Source organism: Rhipicephalus sanguineus, chromosome 6 (genome assembly GCF_013339695.2).
Source record: "Rhipicephalus sanguineus isolate Rsan-2018 chromosome 6, BIME_Rsan_1.4, whole genome shotgun sequence".
Lineage (NCBI taxonomy): Eukaryota > Metazoa > Arthropoda > Arachnida > Ixodida > Ixodidae > Rhipicephalus > Rhipicephalus sanguineus.
In genome coordinates, this window is record NC_051181.1 from 77,549,753 (window position 1) to 77,568,529 (window position 18,777).

Genomic DNA, 18,777 nt, shown 5'->3' on the forward strand with positions numbered 1-18,777 from the left:
ATACGTCGACGTGAGAAAGAGAGAGGGGGGAAGAACTTTATTGAGGAAATGAATCATGGGCTTATGGCCTTCCTTAGCAACCAAGGCAAGTGCACTTGTGAGGAACCCACTACGCTATAAATCATCATAATTTCTGTGAAGTAGGGAAGCAGCCACTATGCCATTTTTCGTCATTCAACGGAGAGCCGTGGTACTCGCTAAAAACATGCAAGGCATTATGCGAACTTTGTTGGTGTTGTGCCTGATGACGATGAATTATTGCAGAGCCCTTTGTAATGGGTTGGAAGCATCCAACAGCCCACTCGTTGCGCAATTCGCATTGTGTGACGCCTGGTTACAGAATTCGCGTTGTGTGATGTGTGGTTGTTATTTCACTCTTCTACCACGCTAAATTACATATGTTAATGTGGTTCCTTCCGGACATGAAGCCTGTATAGCGTCTTTTTGCAAGGAAGTTTGAAGCACCGGCATGGCTCAAGAGGTAGAACACTGGACTCCCACGCAGAGGGCCCAGGTTCGAACTCCGTTCCATCCTGGAAATTTTGTCTTATTTCGTTTCTTTTTCTTATTTCGAGCGATAGTGGTTACGAACACCAGCGGCGGCGAACAACTACGGCGCCAAAAACGGCCGTTGAAATGATCTCATAACAGCTTTCGCTGTAAAAGCAACACACTGTACAGAAGGGGGGGAGGGGTGCTGTTGTGGCACGGGTAAAGGGCAAGTGCCCCTTTTGCACCCCCCTATCATGCCGACGCCCACGAAGTCAAGGTCATTGCCGTGAAGTGAAAACACAATGCTACTGTTGAAATTACGTTGTGGAGCAGGAAAAGAAGTCAGGGTTTAAAAAAGATGTGGAGATAGGGTTAGTGATGTCACGCTGGACTCGATGCCCTATCCCCACAAGAAACTTACATGGGCTGCCTCACAGCTTTGTCATGTTGAACGGCTGGCCATGCTTTTACATTTCTGTCCATAAGCTCACTCTCCATCCCACTCTCTTTCTTCACCGGTAGAGCACAGTTCAAGCTGACTGTAGCATTCGTCGTATTGGCACTGGTCAGTGGAACCTTCTCGGAGCTGTCCTTGCATTGCACGGGATCCTTACGAGGCCTCTTTTTTGTTTTAGATTGTCCAACAGGTTTCCCGCCGCCAGACTTTCCGACATTTTTCTTGGAAGGCTGAGCTGGCCACTTATTGCTGCTGCTGGATTGAGCACTTGGTTCACCGGTGGACTGGTGCAGCGACTTCTTTACTGTGCCCTTTGGCTGCGAGTTTGTCTTCTTGCAGCGAGGAGTGTCGTCACCAGTGCCCGATGCCTCTGAATCGCTGCTGAGAAGTTCGGCAGCAGACCACGTACGTGTCTTGCCGGTTAACCTCAGTGTCCTTGGCAAAGAAACCTTGTCACTTTCTGCATCATCAGGCCCCTCATCAGTGGGCTTGCTGCTAGGCTTGGCTGCAGACAACTTGGGTGACTTAGAGCTGACCTTCCTTGCATTAGAAGCTGTCTGAGGAGACGCCGCAAGCTTGGAAACTCTTGCTGGAAGAAAAAGCACATCATTAGCATTCAACTTTGTGACAAATTTCAACACTGCAGAGTTTCTTAAAATGGGCACAGGTTGAGCACACTGAGAACACAACATGCACCGAGGCGTTCAAACAGCTAGGATTTCTCTGCCAGTTATTAGGGACGGCACTAGCAACAGGTGAAGCAAACAGCTCACAAATTTTCTTTTTAATTACAAAGCAACGTTTATGAATGTGATCAATGGCTCATCTTGTTGTGTGCACCTGTTTGCACTTTCAGCATTTTTATTTAAAGGTGTAAGCCTTAAAGGGACACTAAAGAGAAAAAAGATTTTTTCTTGTATTTGTAAATTACTCTTTCACGGCACCAAAAACGCCAAGTTTGCTGCAAGAAGATGCTCGGTAAGTGAGAAAACACAGAAGGCAACGCCACTTCACCAGTCGCCGTGATGTCACAGATTTTGATGGCGTCTACTAGGGCTTACGTAGTTCCTAATTGGTTAAAATGAAGTACACTGTCTTCTGACACACCGAGTTTCAGGAAATTTCGTTGAGCCATTGCGGCCGAAAAAAAAAAGAACGATTTGAAATCCGTGACGTCCACATCCGAGATTTTGGCAGGGTACTTGAAAGTGAAACTTTTGACACCGATTTCCTCATCATTTAATTAACCCACGGTGGTGAAATTATTTACACTAGAGTTTTCAAAGTATAGTTTATCAGTATAAACTAATTTGTTGTTTCGCTTTAGTGTCCCTTTAACTGTCTATGTTTGAACGACGTGTGCGGTCCAAGTCAAATGGTCCAACAGAAGAAGTGAGCGCACCAGCTACACGTAGCTGGTGTGCTGAACAGCAGATCAATATAATGTCCAAGCAGGCTTTTGCCTTCACATTTTGAGAAAGTTTATAAGCCTACCCAGATTTTTTTTTTTTGTTCTGCTCCTTACCTTTTCGTTACGATCTACATTGCTACTTTCTACATAGCCTGGACACCGCACCCATTTTCAGCACAGACGCTTTTGGCAAGCGAATGCACTATGGAGCCTCACTTGGAGTCGGCTTTTGCAGGCACGAGTCAAAGGTAAGTTATCCTTTCATATTACCAAAAGCACCACTCTTGCAGAAGAGAAAAAGAATAAGCTGGTCAAGAACAGGTGGCACTGCTGACTTGAGCTTCCCATACCAACTCGCCGCAACACCGAAGTTTTCTGCGGCATCTGCTAGGGCCTGCATAACTCTTTATCAATATAAATTTATCACCTTGTGTTCTAGGGGGGCAATGGACTTAATGTTGCATGTTTCAGCAAATATGACTGAGCCAATATTGCCAAAGCACGAAAAACTAAAAGACCTTAAAATCAGTTATGTCGTACAATGACATACGGGTACTGGCGTTCCGGCACGAAATCATAGATTCAAAAGTGTAGCTACGATTCCCTCCAAGCAGGCACAGAGCGACGCAGATCCTATGAACACAGCTTGTTTCTCAATTATTATAATACAAACCCGAACATAGAAGTTGCAAAGAGTTCATCGGAGATATGACACACTCTTCTACTATCTCAAATGAAGTTAAAACGTAAGTACGTGTACAAAGCCTCGTTGGTCTATGGGCATTTTAATGTAAATGTCATTTCAGCCCAGACTACCTTTACATGGCTCAGCCTACTGTGGATTTCTTTATTATATAATTATTCAGCAGTTACCCCTCAGTGCCCTAAGGCATTACAAAACCGGGGTTACATATTCGCACAGTGCGCTTGCTTTTCAGTCCGCTTGCTTCACTGGCTAAATGTTCGGACACAAAATGAGAGGATGCAGGTTCGTCTTGGGGGGGGGGGGGGTACCCCAGGATATTGCAATAATCACGAATACGCTCTGATGTGTAATGAGGTTTAAGTAACGATCGAAGGCCGCCGTCGGCTGGCTCGAATATCCTTCATCTTCACGCGCTGACCCCTATCAAATATCCGATCAATAATGAAATATAACACAGGCTTATCCGTCAGCTACGCTGGAACTCTGTTGCCTGTGTCCACTGGCAAAATTCTCTCGGCCTGATCCGCTACTACATAACCAGAAATAAGCGAAACACTACCTCAGTTCTCGATATCGCCTTTCGATTTCGGGCTTCGCTGCAGACCATGCATGGAGGAATGCAACATACGACAGACGCTCTTTCGCGTTGTTGTGGGGATAGCTGTCCCAAGTCTCCGCGCCGTGCCGCCGCGGTCGGCGTGCGAAAGTGGCGAAAAAGCAAGCAATACCGTAACTACGGTGTAGCTACAAACCTACCGTAACAACACATTTCGGCTGGGACGCTTCAACGGACAGTGTGAAACGACTACGCACCGATACCCCCCGTACACGCTTACGCCAGCAAAGAGATGTCGTGCGTTGAGAAAATAGGCGCCAACCGCGCACGACCTAACGTCAGAGAGCATTCTAAGAACGTGCATGCAACTGCATTCAAGTCACTACTCACGTTTCTTGAGGATCGAAGACGACATTATGGGCTATCAAAGGACTACAGCCGTAGGCACCAGCGACAGGCAGCGCCTGGACGCAGTTTGAGAAGAGACGCATCCGATGCGTCCGATGCGCGATCAAAACATCCACACGATCATGTTACTTTGCGCGAGGCTGGCGTGGGCGGGGCCTGGCGGGGCTTCTGGCCTGGCTTCTGTCGGCCTGGCTTCTGTCAGCTGACGTTCGGTGACGTCATAGTATGAGTGCGCACATGTGCACACAACTTTTTAAAAATTTCCGGCGCGCGCGGCAGCTTGAGGAGGTCACAAAATTGGTGAACGCAGTGACTATTCTGTGGTCCAGACCACAGAATAGAGTGCAGCTTTATTCTGTGGACCAGACCACAGAATAGAGTGCAGCTTTATTCTGTGGACCACACAATAAACTTGCGCGCTGTGGGCTGTGCTGAAATGTTCTGTAGCCCATAGAGTTTCCTAAAATTAACTAGAGGGGACTCTGGCGCTGCGATCGTTCAGCTACCATGGGAATGATGGGTAGTACACAAATTTGCCTAGTCTTCGTGCTTGCGGTTTCAAACGTACTTGTGGCTTTGTTTATTGCTATGTTTTAGTTTTCTTTCGGATAAAAGAATGGATCGTTGTGAACTTCGTGACCAGATTTGAAGCGCTGAGCCTAAAGAAGTTAAAGTGGCGAAGTGAAACTGCTGACTTTTGCTGAACTTCGTTTTGCGACAAAGCGGATGCAGCCGACGCGGAGCCAAACGGAGCCGAAAGTACGAAGTTTAGACAAATTTGTGTACTACCCATCATTCCCATGCTGGCTGAAGCGTCATGCGTTGCAGCTCCCATAGACACTAGCGCCAGAGTTCCCTCTAGTAAGTATTGTAGGAAACTCTATGCTGTAGCCCAAGCAGCCCACCTCTCTTGACGACGGTTTCTGCGCACCAGACCACAGAATAGAGTCCCAATCTATTCTGTGGACCAGACCACAGGGTAAACTGCAGCTTTGTTCTGTGAACTAGACCACAAAATAAAGTGCAGCTTTATTTTGTGGACCACACCAAAGAGACTTGTTAGAGCCACCCTAGACTTGTGCTGTGGACCGTGCGCACCAGACATCGCTGTAGCCCAAACAGCCCACCTCTCTTGATGACGGGTTTCTCTCACAAATTGGTAGGGTTTATTCTGTGGTCTAATTCACAGAATAAGCACTGCGCCCTCCTCTCTTGACGACAGCTTCCCTCGCGAATCGCAATATTCGCTCACAGCTTTGTGAATAAGTCCGGACCAAGGAGGCCATTTCCGGGCATAGTACGCGAGATGGAAGACGCTTATGCGTGAAAGGTTCGAAATACGAAGGCGAAGCCCACCTTTGGCATGCTTGCTGGTCTGACATGCCAAAGCAGGTAAACTTGTCGTGAATTGAAGCAGCAAAAAGAAGGCGTATAATAACAAATGACAGCGGTTCTAAAAATTTCTGGACCTGATCTATCGAAAGCGGAACACTTAAGTCACTTTCACCACAGTACATCTATGTCATGCAAAAAGAAAATGTGCACTAAGATCTGCACCGGAGTCTCAAATTTTGAGCGATCCCCCCGATTGTGCGAACACAGCCACAGATCTCCTTAAGAACAGCGTCAACGCCACCGCGAGAAGGGAATCATAACGACAGAGGGCGACACTACTAAAATAGTCTGGCCCTGATCTCTCGCGTCAGGACACACTTTAGTCACTTTCACCGCAGTGCACTAATGTCGTGCAAAAAAAGTGCACTGAGATTGGCAAGGGGCTATTTTAGCTGTTTCTGTAAAGTTTTCAGACGTTGACGATCATACAAGTACTCGTAATTATACGGCGCATGCAAGTGTATCTAATTAAGTGACAAAGTGTGCTGTGTCCCGTGACAACTAGTAGGTTAATTCTCGCCAATCTTACTGCGCTTTTTTTTTTGCTTGACACAGGTGTACTGCGGCGAAAGTGGCTTAAGCGTTGCGTACTCGATGGATCAAGGCCAGAAAATTTTATACACGCTGTCATTTGTTATTATTGTTTTCTTGTCGCGGTGGCATTAGCGTTCTCTTACGGGTGATTTATGGCCGCGCCCATTCAGAAGGATTGCTCAAAGTTCGAGTATCCCGTGCAAATGTTTGTGCACTTTTTCACATGACACAAATGTACTGTGGTGAAAGTGACTTTAGTGTTCCGCACGCGATAGATCAGGTTCACGAAATTTTAGAACCGTTGTCATTTGTTATCATTATAGGCATTCGTTTTGCTGCTTCCGTTCACAATAACAAGTTTATCTGCGGCTGATATCAATACTGGCATATGTCAAAACATTGGAATCTTTCACGCATACGCGTCTTCAATAGCGATTCACAAAACGGCGAGCACATATTGAGATTCGCGAGAGAAGCTGTCGTCAAGGGAGCTCGAGCGTTGGCAAATCGAAGTCTTCATGGGGTGGGCTCAGTTCCTTCTGAGGGCATTAACAGCGCCTGTTCTGTGGACCAGACCACAGAATGAACCCTTGCAATTTGTGACAGAAAACCGTCGTCAAGAGAGGTGGGCTGCTTGGGCTACAGAACATTTCCGCACAGCCCACAGCGCGCAAGCAGCGCAAGTTTATTGTGTGGACCACAGAATAAAGCTGCACTCTATTCTGTGGTCTGGTCCACAGAATAAAGCTGCACTCTATTCTGTGGTCTGGACCACAGAATAGTCACTGCGATTGGTGAACGCGGTCGCGAAATCGTCTGCTTGCGTCTCCTTCTAGAGAGGCTGAGCCGCAGACGTTGCCAGAATTTTCGGCCGTTTCCTTTGACATCCAAATCCTGACTGGAGCAGCAAGATCTGTACTGCTCGCAACATATGGATCTGAGGTAACTGTTCGAGGAATTTGAATGTTGCGTGCTGAGATGTGAATGTGAAACTGCTAACAAGTCACAGGGTCCCTTATGCATTCGCCAAGACGACTCGAAGGCTGAAGCCATCTTCTTTTTCTTCTCAGTCGATTGCATTAATCCTCCACACCACCCAAGGATATTCTTGAACTTGGTGATTTCACTATCTTCCCCCGGGATCGGTCACGACGATGACATCACAAGATTGTTAATGAAGACGCCATATATGACATTGAGGTCATGTGACTTTTGGTACGCCAGCCGCACACATACATTTATAGTGTGTCACGACATTGGCCAACCGATTTTATTAGTTTTCTTTTATGGGGGGGGGGGGGGGGGGGAGGGGCATTCGTGAAGTCTCGCGAAGTATCATCAGATCTCGCCAAATCTCTAATATTGACTCACGAGACATATGAGGCAATACAAAGATTTACATTTGCGATGATATATGCATAGGCGGAGAGTTTTCATTTTACCGGAGGGGGCGGGGGCCCGACTTGCCCTTCCAAATTCCTCTCTCACTCTCCATATATATATATAAAGAGAGAGAGAGAGAGAGAGACACACACAGAGAGTGAGAGAGGAGTCCAACTAACTTCCAAATTAAAGAATTTAATGTAGCTTTGATCTCTTAGGTGCCCGCTATATCATAATGAAGATATGTAAGTGGCAGACCCTAGATTTATTTTTCAGTTTACACAAAGACATCGATCCACCTCGTAACTCTTGGCTCGAAGCGAAAAAGGTCGCCTATGCGACCTTTTGTGTTGACTCGTTGACTGTGTCGCGTAAAATCGGTTCACGCAATGCGTGGGGTTAGGCTTTACTTTGTTAAAACATGCGCCACACAGGAGAGAGTAGGCTAACGCTATCACGGGAACCTTTAATTATATGCCAGTGAGTTCAATTCAAGATGGCCGAAAGTAATTCTGAGATGGTAGCAAATACCATTTGCTACCACTACACCTTGTGTGAAGCTGCGGTTATGAATCTGGACGAGTGATGGAGTTGATCATTGGTGGCCGAACTTTTAGAAAAACCCTTTACTGATAAATCAAAACTGCATACAATCTTTTCTCGGCACTTTTATAAGCAGGCATGTCGAAGGGTAACAATTAATATGTAGGCAACCAAGAAATTACCCGTTTTTTTATTGGCGAGTAAGTTTGTGCGAAAGCGTTCGCTGAATGACTGTGTCGGGATTGCTTTGTATTCTCAGTATCATTTTTGTGTTCTCAAAACCATGCACTACGGGGTTCAAGACAATTAGAGCGCAGCTCTTAGGCGTCCGTTCCTGCGTTGAGCGGCATCGCCATTGGCGTCGGCGGCGTAACCGACAGCACGAACGAGGACAAAAGAAAGCAAACGCGGGGTCTGTCGATATCACGAGATACTGGCCTCTAACCTCACTTTCTTCCTCTTTCGCGCGCGCTGGCCCCTCGGTCGGAGCTCGTGCGCATGCAGGGCTGGCACGTGCACTGCGGCTGGCTTCGCTTGTCGTAACGGGGCTGTGGGCGTTTCACTTGGTTCGCGACAGCTGCAATGCACAGAGTATATAGTGTGCGTAGCACTCGAGCGCTGGCAGTTTCTATGGCGATATGTAACGAATGTTACATTGCTACAACTGCGGATAGTCAAAACTTCAAACACAGCTGGCGTTGCCCGAACACGAAGCTGCGCTCAGCGAATTATGCAGTATCGTAATCGCCAGTGAATTTTTTAATTTGTCATAGCTTAAGTTGGGTCGCTTCAGTTTTTCATCAGCACAACATATTCTGCACGAAAAAATCCATTTGAGGGGCATTTTTCCATTGAATTGTTGACTTGTCACTGCCCCATGTGCCGAACTTTAAATGGCTGAAATGAAAAAGAAGCGGGCATAAACAGTCTCCTGTGAAATAGCTGCCAGACAGGACGACCCGGGGACCTAAGCCAAGGTCTTAAAAAATACCCTGGGCCGGCGCCAGGGGGGGACTCTGCCCCCCCATGAGGCAGTCCGGGGAAGGCCCAAGTCCCCCAGCCCCCCCGTACTCTCCGCCTATGGATATATGCATACTATGCTTGCACGTGCCTTTTGATTGCTACCACGTATGCTGCTTATGTACAACCAAAATGCGACACTGTACTGCCTTGCTTTGCTCACAAGGGTGCCACATGCATCTCTACACGCTTCACGATTGGGTGTTTCATAATCTGTGTCAAAACACTATGCTGATCTCGTTGACAATGACCGGTTCCCGTAACAGAATGGCAAGGTGGGCATGTTGGTGCTTGTTAATTTGTGGAAAAAAAAAACAGCACACAAAGAAAACAGACTAGAAAGAGAGAGAAGACACATCACTGCACTCACAACTGAAAGTTTATTGGAAGGAAACGTGAGCCGGTTCCTGTGAGTACTTTTTCTTCACCCAAGTCATTTGACGACAGGCAAACAAATTTAACGTTACCTTGTTATCGGTGTTATCATGGCTTCCTCGTTGCTTGCACAGTGGCAGAAAGTAATGGCAATGCATTGCAGAATGAAGGCGATGAAGCAGTAGCTGAAATGCTGTGATATGCGAATGGTTTTGTTTTTCGCACCCAACAAGATGGCAAAGACTACTTACCACATAGTCAACAGATGGCCTCCAACCTCTTCGAAGAGTAATGGTATGAAGGAGAACCCAATTGAAGGAGAGCTAGCCCTGGAGAACTTCAATTGGAAGAAGGTGGTGGAAAAACTGCTCAGCGCACGGTCATGAAAGAAGATTGGGTTCCCTCAGCTCTGATTAATGAAGTTGCTAGGACAAAGCAGTGAAGGAGCACAGCTGCAATTGTTAGGAAAAAGCTTACAAGAGAGACAAATGCCGGATAGTTGGCGACAAAAGAGGATGAACTTTATTTATAAAGGCAGGGGAGAGAAAAATATAGCTCACTCATATAGACCGATGACCATTACAACGGTCGGTGATGCAAGAAATTAAATTAAAAATGCAAACATGGGCAAACTGCACAATTTCGAATTGTCAAGCAGTCAAATGATGACCATTTTGCTCTTACTAACTGTATCAAAATGTCTAGAAAACATAACTTTATTCATGCTCAGTTTTGACGTTACTGGTGTGCATGATGTTAATTAATCGGGACTTTTTATGGGGTGCGTTGAAAGAAGCTGGCGTAGGTGACGACTGTGTACAGCTTTCGAGGGAGCTGTACCGAGGGAATACAGTCTGCATAGAACGGGAAGGAAAAGTAGCAAGGAAAACATTGATATAAGCAAGGAGCTGAGGCAGGGTTCTCTCTTGTCATGACCCTTATTCATGCTGTACATGGTGTGGATAAAAAGTGTGCTGGAAAAGAGCAACAAATTGTTTTTAATCTGTCATACAAACAGGCAGCCATGGTAGAGCAACAGCTCCCAGTTTCGTTTTATGCCGACAATATTGCATTATTTGACTACAGTCAAGGGGATATGCAGCGTCTGGCTGATATGTGTGTGCAGGAAAGGGAAGCTCTATAGGACTTAAATTTAGTGTGACCAAATGTGGATTGATGGTATTTGGCGACAGCAATAATCAGGTGGTATCAATACAGGGCCAGGAAATACCGAGTGTAAGAGAATAAAAGTGTCTCGAGGACATGAAGGGGATAGATATATGGATGTACAGGAAAAAGGCATGATGGCAAAGGGAAAGAGGAATGCCGCTAAAGGAAACACAGGGTTTTGTAGGGTTATGATAGGTACTAGGGTACAAAGTGATTCGAGGCCTTTCAAAAGGTGTAATAGTTCCAAGACTGACGTTTGGAAACTCAGCGGTGTGCTTGAAGTTGGAGATTCGACCGGAACTAGATGTGAATCAAAGGACAGTGGGAATCCTCACATAGGGTGCTCACGGGAATTGGGACGACAAATGAGGCTGTAAATAGCGGTATGGAACGGACAGGCTTTGAGGTGAGAGAATCTCAAAGCAAAACTAGGTTCGAAAAGAGATTAAGGAATAGGAAAGGTAATAGATAGGCAGATAAAGTGTTTGTGTATTTGTATACAGAGACCTTCGACTCGCAGCCGAAAAAAAAAAAAACTACGAGGCTCATCGACATGTGTGCGGCTGGCAGTGTAAGAGATATGATGATTCAGGGATGAGAAAACTTTTTGGATAGCAATGGCGAAAAAAAAAACGGTTCTTAGTAACTACTGAAAGGGTGAAAAAAAAAATAAAAAGGGGGAAATTTTATGATAACTCAAAGGAAAATGCTTCACTCTGTCAAGTGAGGCTGGGTTGCCTTAGAAGAACGTATCATTATAAAGCAAGATTTAGTAGAGGAGGAGACGCACGTGTACAGTGAAATCTCGGTATAACGAACTTCACGGGACCGCGGAAAAATGTTCGTTATTCTGAAAGGTCGTTATAGTGAAAGCCCAAAGATTTACCATAACAATAGAATTTCAGTAACGCAAACGTCCTACCTTTGCAACGGTACGTCCTTGAACTCGTTTCTCACAACAATGCACACGTGAACGTCAGACAAGGCACGTTTATTTGAAATAGTCCGTGATCGTTTTTTTGACGGGTGCAGCACAAACTCTGCGTCACGAACGATTCTAGACCGTCCGCATTTTTATCCGCCGCTTCGGTCGCTGTTCCGCTTTTTTCTATGAATATGCGGAGTTTCCTCAAGTAGTCCAACGCATCTGTGGCCGACACGGACTCGTCGCGATCTTCGGGTGCTACCGTGACATCGTCGTCCATGTCATCGCTGCAATCCTTTAAGGCCCAACTGCATGCACGCGAGTTTTGAGCGACGGCCGACAGGATTTGCTGTCGCGGAGGGCCATCCATCGCCGTCGCTTGTCGCAGGGGTGCAATCGCGAAACGATGCTATTTGCGATTCCACACGGCTGGCTGATCGCGCTGATAACGCGGACGGACCGTCGTTCTGACCACTGGCCAAGCGCGAAAAGCACGAAAGGCATTGGAATCTGAAATAGAATCGTTCCGCGATAGCATCCCAGGTTTCTGGAAAGCCAGAAAACACCGCTTGTCGCCCAGAAGTGAGCATAACGATATCCAACAACATGGCAGCATCTCTGACCCTTGCTTCGGTTGCAATTTGCTCGTGATGCTTCCAATCGGCGCGTACTTCAAGGAATGCAAGTTATAAACTACCTTATTTACAGCCCCATCTCACGCGGAGAGCGAGGCAGCGGCCGTATTTTGTCGTTATTTATGATCGACGGTTCGTTTTGATGTTTCGGTGGTAGCTTGCTGCAGTGGTGGTAGCTTGCTGCAATGTCAACATCGTCGTCGTGTGAGGTAAGGCCTAGATATAGTCCAGCGCGCTCAGCGCACAACGTCGCGCGGGACAAGGTCCGCTACGCGACGCCGGCTACGCCAGCCAGCTCCGTGATTTTGCACTGTACAGTCGCGCGCGCGTGCCGCGCGAAGCCAGCGCCATCTGCTTGAAAATTCGCTCCCTTTGACAGCTTCGGCAATCAGCTGATTCAGTGGCGCATGCGCAGTTTCCACCTGACTCCGCGGCCCCGCCGGCTCGCTGTTTTTGGTTTTTGCGCGCGCTTTTTGATTGACACACGTCGTGTTTTTTCTCGCTATGTGCACTGTTTGACTTTGCATCGGAAACGACTTTCCTCACAAGCATTGCATTCAACGCTCTGGGAGCCAGGAAATAGCTACATTGGTTGCATCAGAAACGGAAGCGGATCATGTATGTACTACGTACATACGAGAGCGAATTCCGCAGGCTTCCCAGGCGTTCGTTTTCCCCTCCGTGTCGCAGCAGTCAATGCTGTTGCTGGTCTACACACACATGTGATTGATAATCCCTTCGAGTAGGCGCGCAATCGTGTCATCGTCGATCAATGTGGAGTAAAACTCGGCTGCACTTTCCGAACGCGGGCTACACGCCGCCATTTTGCCGACCGTCGCTGCTGCGCGCAGTGCATTGTGGTCTAACGCCAGCCGCGTGGAGCGCGTGAAATAGGAACAGCTCTATTTCCGCGCTGGCCACGCAGAGCGCGCCGAATGTCGCCGGGCGCGCCAGCTACGCCGTGACGCCAGACTATAAAGCCCGAACCGCACGTACGCTCCCAAACGCGCACGGGGCGCGCGTCAGCGCGCGCAGCCCGGGCGTCTCCGGCGAGTGATGGCGGTTTCCACCCACACACTTCGCGCGAAGCGACATTTGTTTTCGTGGCCGCTACAGGGAGCGACCGCAGCGCCGCCATTCGGTGGAGCCTGAAACGCTCGTTTTAGGCACTTTTTCTCCCTGAAGACGGCCACTGGCCTAGGTACTGAGGAGAAGAACGCCCCTAGCTCCACTTGTCCCTAGCTTGATCAGCAGCCATAGGCCATGCGCGCTTCACGCCGGTGTCAACCCACGCCAAAGTAAGTTTTTGCATTCGCTGTCCTGCGGTGTTTTCTACCTCGCGACGGAGCAAATGAGTTAAACGGGCCAGGCCTTCTGCCTGGTGTGCTGTGTTTGTGTGCCGTTCGCCTTCGAACTCTACCTTTGTGAATTTGCACCCTGTGTGAGCATCGGCCTAGCTCAGGCCCGTAGCCAGGAATTTTTTTCGGGGGGGGGGGCACTTGCTGAAAGCCTTGACTATTTGAGAAAAAAGCCTATTTCCCTTATTTATTTTCGGGAAAACACCATGTATCACAAAAATTTCGAGGGGGGACCGGGCCCCCCGGGCCCTCCCCCTGGCTACGGGCCTGGCTTAGCTCGAGCTCGGTTGTAGTCGAGGTGGAACTGCATTCAACAATTCATTATTTACGTGACGCTACAGCCTCAGTCCCGAAGCTTGATTTGGTGCAATTATGTTACTGTTACTGCAGCTTCTGATCGGTGCAGCTATTTTGCTGGAGGGAGGCTTTAATGTAATAGAGTTACTGTTTTGTACTACATGTCCGTGTCGTCCTCTGCCATTTGATATGTCATGATACACTTCACGTGTAGATGGTCGACGCTACCATCTGTCCAATACATTACATGGTTCTCAGTGCAACTGTCTAGCGCTAATTGTACCATTTTTATTACGTACCTCACTTCGCTGCAAGTGTGCTTCTTCACAGCCCTGTGCTTCTTCGCAGCACGGGGCACAGGCATAACAATTGCAGCACGTTTGGTGTAATGCAGTCCTACCATCAATTTGTATAGGCGAGACAACACATAGGACAGTGCACATTGGAACTTTGTGCAAAGTTTAGGTATTCCCTGTGACCTTGGGCGCTGCTGACAAATGTCCCATTTGTCTGGTTTGCGTAGAATGCTAAAATAATTTGCTGCATCAGCCAAGGCAAAGCAGAAAATTAAGCTGGAAATGGCCACTTCTCTGCATTACAAGCTCTGTGGAGTGGTGCTGTAAATTCTGCATTGCCAGATATTGTTGCGTTAGAATCTGACTACCTGCAAAATTTTGACTGGCACAAGCACCCAGTTGCTGTATTTCTGGTAGACCAGCTGCACTATTATTACAGCTGTCGTTTCCCTTGGTTTTGTCCTAACAAAGACGCCACCTGGTTCAAACAGCCCACGTACAACTGTGATTAAAACTGTGAATAACATGCACACATACACACTTTAATCGCTATGGTTTACCTTTAGATGCAACAGATTTCAAAGAACACTGACTGCAACGGTTGATATCACTTCCTTTAGAAACTTGCTCAAAGCACATATCATTCTGATGTAAAGCAGCTTGCGCAGTTGTAAGAAAGCGGGCAGTTACGATTACAATTTGCAGTGTTCCACTACTTCATTCTTTGAGGGGCTCCTGAACCACATTTTTAAGTAATCATCGAATGACCTCAGTATCGGGCCTCACGAATCGATTGCCGCAAAAATTTCTTGAATTCGTCAAGAACGAATAGAGTTACAGGGATTTGTCACACGCTTTCAGTGCTTCCCCTCTTCTCTCAGCTTGCTTGAAGGTACACGGAGCAGGGGCGTAGCCAGAAATTTTTTTCGGGGGGGTTCAACCATACTTTGTGTATGTTCGTGCGTGCGTTTGTATGTGTGCGTGTATATATACGCAAGCAAAACTAAAAATTTCGGGGGGGGGGGGGGGTTGACCCCCCCCCCCCCCTGGCTACGCCCCTGACACGGAGGGATGGCATAAAGGAAAGAATTCACGTCATGAGCTTGAGCATGCATGATGAAACACGATTGCTCTCTGTTCTCATTGTTCCTGTGCATGAGTGTGGCTACTATAGAGCACAGGGCCAGCGTGTGGCAGCACCTTGGCGGCAAGAAATGCATCTTATCCAAATGCCGCTCTTTATTTATGTGGGATATTGGCCTGCTATGTGTTGTTCAATGTCAAACAGCAGGTGCCGACAGCTGCGAAGAGAGTGAGCACAGCCCCCTGTATGAAAAGAGGGTGCTTGTGAAAATGGCAACTTCACGCTCCACTTCTAATCTCTCCTTGTTGCGCATGACTGCAAGGCTTGGCTGAGCTTTTCATAGTGGTGTCTGCTTTCCACAGGATGTGGTTTCTGAGCAAAGAAACAACTGCTTGCAGCGCGAACTCAACACAAGGACAAAAGAAGACGCGGTGCTTGTTCGTACCTTTTGTTTTTGTGTCAAGTTCACACTGCAACCAGTTGTTTCTAATGATCTACCAACTTTCCAACTCTCGTTGACTATGTTTTCTCACCAAGACTACATTTTTTCACCAAGCCTGACGGGTGGTTCATGACCTCTTATAACAACTTTTTCATGAGCAGAGTATCCTTTAAAGCTTCATGCAACATTAAAAAAAAATCATAGAATCAGCCCACATTAGTAAACACAAAACAGTGAAAAATTACATTTATTGAAATTCTACATCTGTCTTTCCACTACTTTATTTTTCTATGTGCGATTTCCAACTTTAGAAGGCATCTGATTATTTATTTATTTATTTGAGAATACCTCACAGGCCCCGTAAGAGGCTTAGGGTGAGGGGGGCATACAGTACAATTCAATACATTGTATGGTTGTATACACACTCTACATTTCAGAATTCTAAATGTACATGGTGTGGCTGCACTATAACATGCATAAAATATACAGCTGTATCCTTACCAGGAAATGGCTATATTTTCACATTAAGCTGAGGCATCTGCATATTTAAATAAGTGTTGCAATACTTTATTGGATGGCTGTGCATTTGGCCACATGTGGCTGGTGGTTATCACAATCTTTGTATACCGGGCAATCTTGAGCGGTCATGCTTTATATCCTATAGATCTTCGACTAAGATTTTCTTGCTTGTCGCTTTTATCAGTATCGAAACTTTGCAGTATTCATGCACCTTACAGTAGCTTTTTTTTTTGGCGAAACCGACCTGTTGCTAGAAAATGTACTAATATGATAAAGGTCTTCAAACTTAGGTTACCTCTTGGTGTTTGTTGCCAGCAGAAATTTACTCCAGTAATCAGAGTGGAGTGTCTGGCAGTCCTATGCAATCTTTACTGCTTGGGCGGTGCTTGGGTGTACACAATGATCTGCAGTGATGTTTTCAGGCTTGCTAACATGAAAGCAGTAAAACAAGCTGGCCACTTTTACAGCAGTATACAACTTATCCTGAAACAAGCAAATCACAGTGGTACCACTACCTGCAGCAGTGACACTTAGGTTGTATCACAGCCTGTGCCCTATACTGGTACATCATTGAAAGACTCATCTAGCCTGCACAGATGTCATTATTGTCGTTGCACCTCGAGGTGGCTAACTTCTTTTTAGTACCGTGCCATCTGTAACTCCGTTCATTCCCATTCTTTACTGGTTTGAAAAAATCTTGCGGCAATAGATTCATGAGGCAATAAACTGATAAGCTATTATATCATCATCATCATCAGCCTGTCTACGCCCACTGCAGGGCAAAGGCCTCTCCCATGTTCCGCCAATCAACTCGGTCCTGTGCTTTCTGCTGCCACGTTATACCTGCAAACTTCTTAATCTCATCTACCCACCTAATTTTTTGTCTCCCCCTCACGCGTTTGCCATCTCTTGGAATCCAGTCAGTTACCCTTAATGACCACCGGTTATCCTGCCGACGTGCTACGTGGCCGGCCCATATCCATTTCTTCTTCTTAATTTCAACTATGATATCCTTAACCCCCGTTTGTTCCCTGACCCACTCTGCTCTCTTCCTGTCTCTTAAGGTTACACCTATCATTTTCCTTTCCATCGCTCGCTGCGTCGTCCTCAATTTAAGTTGAACCCTCTTTGTAAGTCTCCAGGTTTCTGCTCCGTAGGTAAGTACCGGTAAGATGCAGCTGTTATATACCTTCCTCTTGAGAGATAGTGGTAGACTACCATTCATGATTTGATAGTGCTTGCCGAATGAGCCCCATCCCATCCTTATTCTCCTAGTTATTTCACTCTCATGGTTCGGCTCCGCGGTTACTACCTGTCCTAAGTAGACGTACTCCTTTACAACTTCCAGCGTCTCGCCACCTATCGCAAAGCGCTGTTCTCTGCCAAGATTGTTCCACATTACTTTAGTTTTATGCATATTAATTTTCAGACCTACTCTTCTACTTTCCGTATCCAGTTCAGTAATCATGAGCTGTAATTCGTCTCCCGCGTTACTCATCAATGCAATGTCATCAGCGAATCGCAGGTTACTGAGATACTCTCCATTAACTCTTATCCCTAATTCTTCCCAATCTAGGGCCCTGAAAACCTCCTGTAAACACGCGGTGAATAGCATTGGAGAGATCGTGTCTCCCTGTCGTACGCCCTTCTTTATTGGGATTCTGTCGCTTTCTTTATGAAGGACTATAGTGGCTGTGGATGCGCTGTAGATGTCTTCCATTATGTTTATATAGGCTTCGTCGATGCCCTGATTCCGCAGTGCTTGCATGACTGCTGATGTCTCCACCGAATCAAATGCCTTCTCGTAATCTATGAAGGCTATGTATAGGGGTTGGTTGTATTCCGCGCATTTCTCTATCACCTGATTGATAGTATGAATATGGTCTATTGTTGAGAAGCCTGTACGAAATCCTGCCTGGTCCCTTGGTTGATTAAACTCTAATGTCCTATTAATTCTGTTAGCAATTACTTTTGTGAATACCTTGTAGACAACGGACAGTAAGCTGATGGGCCTGTAATTTTTCAGGTCCTTGACGTCCCCTTTCTTATGGATCAAGATGATGTTGGCATTCCTCCAAGATTCTGGTATCCTCCCTGTCGAGAGACACTTCGTATACAGGGTGGCCAGTTTCTCTAACATAATCTCTCCACCGTCTTTCAGCAGGTCTGATGTTATCTGATCCTCACCAGCGGCTTTGCCTCTTTGCATTCCCTTTAGGGCTTTCTTTACTTCTCCTGTTAATACTGGTGGGATGTCAGATTCCTCTGGGATATTACTGCTTCTTACATTATCATCCTGACTGTCTCGGCTGCTGTACAGATCTCTGTAGAACTCTTCCGCTACCTCAACTATTCTATCCATATTGGTTGTGACCTTGCCATCCTTGTCCCTTAATGCATACATCTGATTTTTGCCTATGCACAGTTTTGTCTTCGTAGCTTTGAGGCTTCTTCCGTTCTTTAGAGCATGCTCAATTCTCTCCATATTATACTTTCTTATGTCGGCTACTTTACGCCTATTGATCAACTTCGAAAGCTCCGCCAGCTCTATTTTGTCTGTTGCATTTGAGGCTTTCATAGCTTGACGTTTCTTAATGAGGTTTTTCGTCTCTTGGGATAGCTTACCAGTGTCCTGTCTAACGACTGTACCCCCGACTTCCACTGCACACTCCTTAATGATACTAGTCAGATTATCATTCATTGCGTTAGCGCTAAGGTCGGTTTCCTCGGTTAAAGCCGCGTACCTATTCTGAAGTGAAACTCTGAATTCT

The 18,777-nt window shown here is 46.6% G+C and overlaps 1 protein-coding gene across 2 annotated transcripts in view; it reads right to left on the bottom strand.

Moving 5' to 3' along the window:
* Positions 1–4,192, bottom strand: part of LOC119395911 (uncharacterized) — a 595,703-nt gene extending 591,511 nt beyond the window's left edge. For both annotated transcript variants that reach the window (XR_007416533.1, XM_037662927.2), the window contains exons 1-2: positions 4,013–4,192; positions 914–1,538 (exon numbers count right to left, since the gene is read on the bottom strand). Coding sequence is in view for 1 of the 2 variants with exons in the window: in XM_037662927.2 (XP_037518855.1) it covers positions 914–1,538; positions 4,013–4,037 (650 nt within the window). In the remaining variant the exon portion in view is untranslated. The remainder of the gene's footprint in view (positions 1–913; positions 1,539–4,012) is intronic.
* Positions 4,193–18,777: the final 14,585 nt, after the last annotated feature.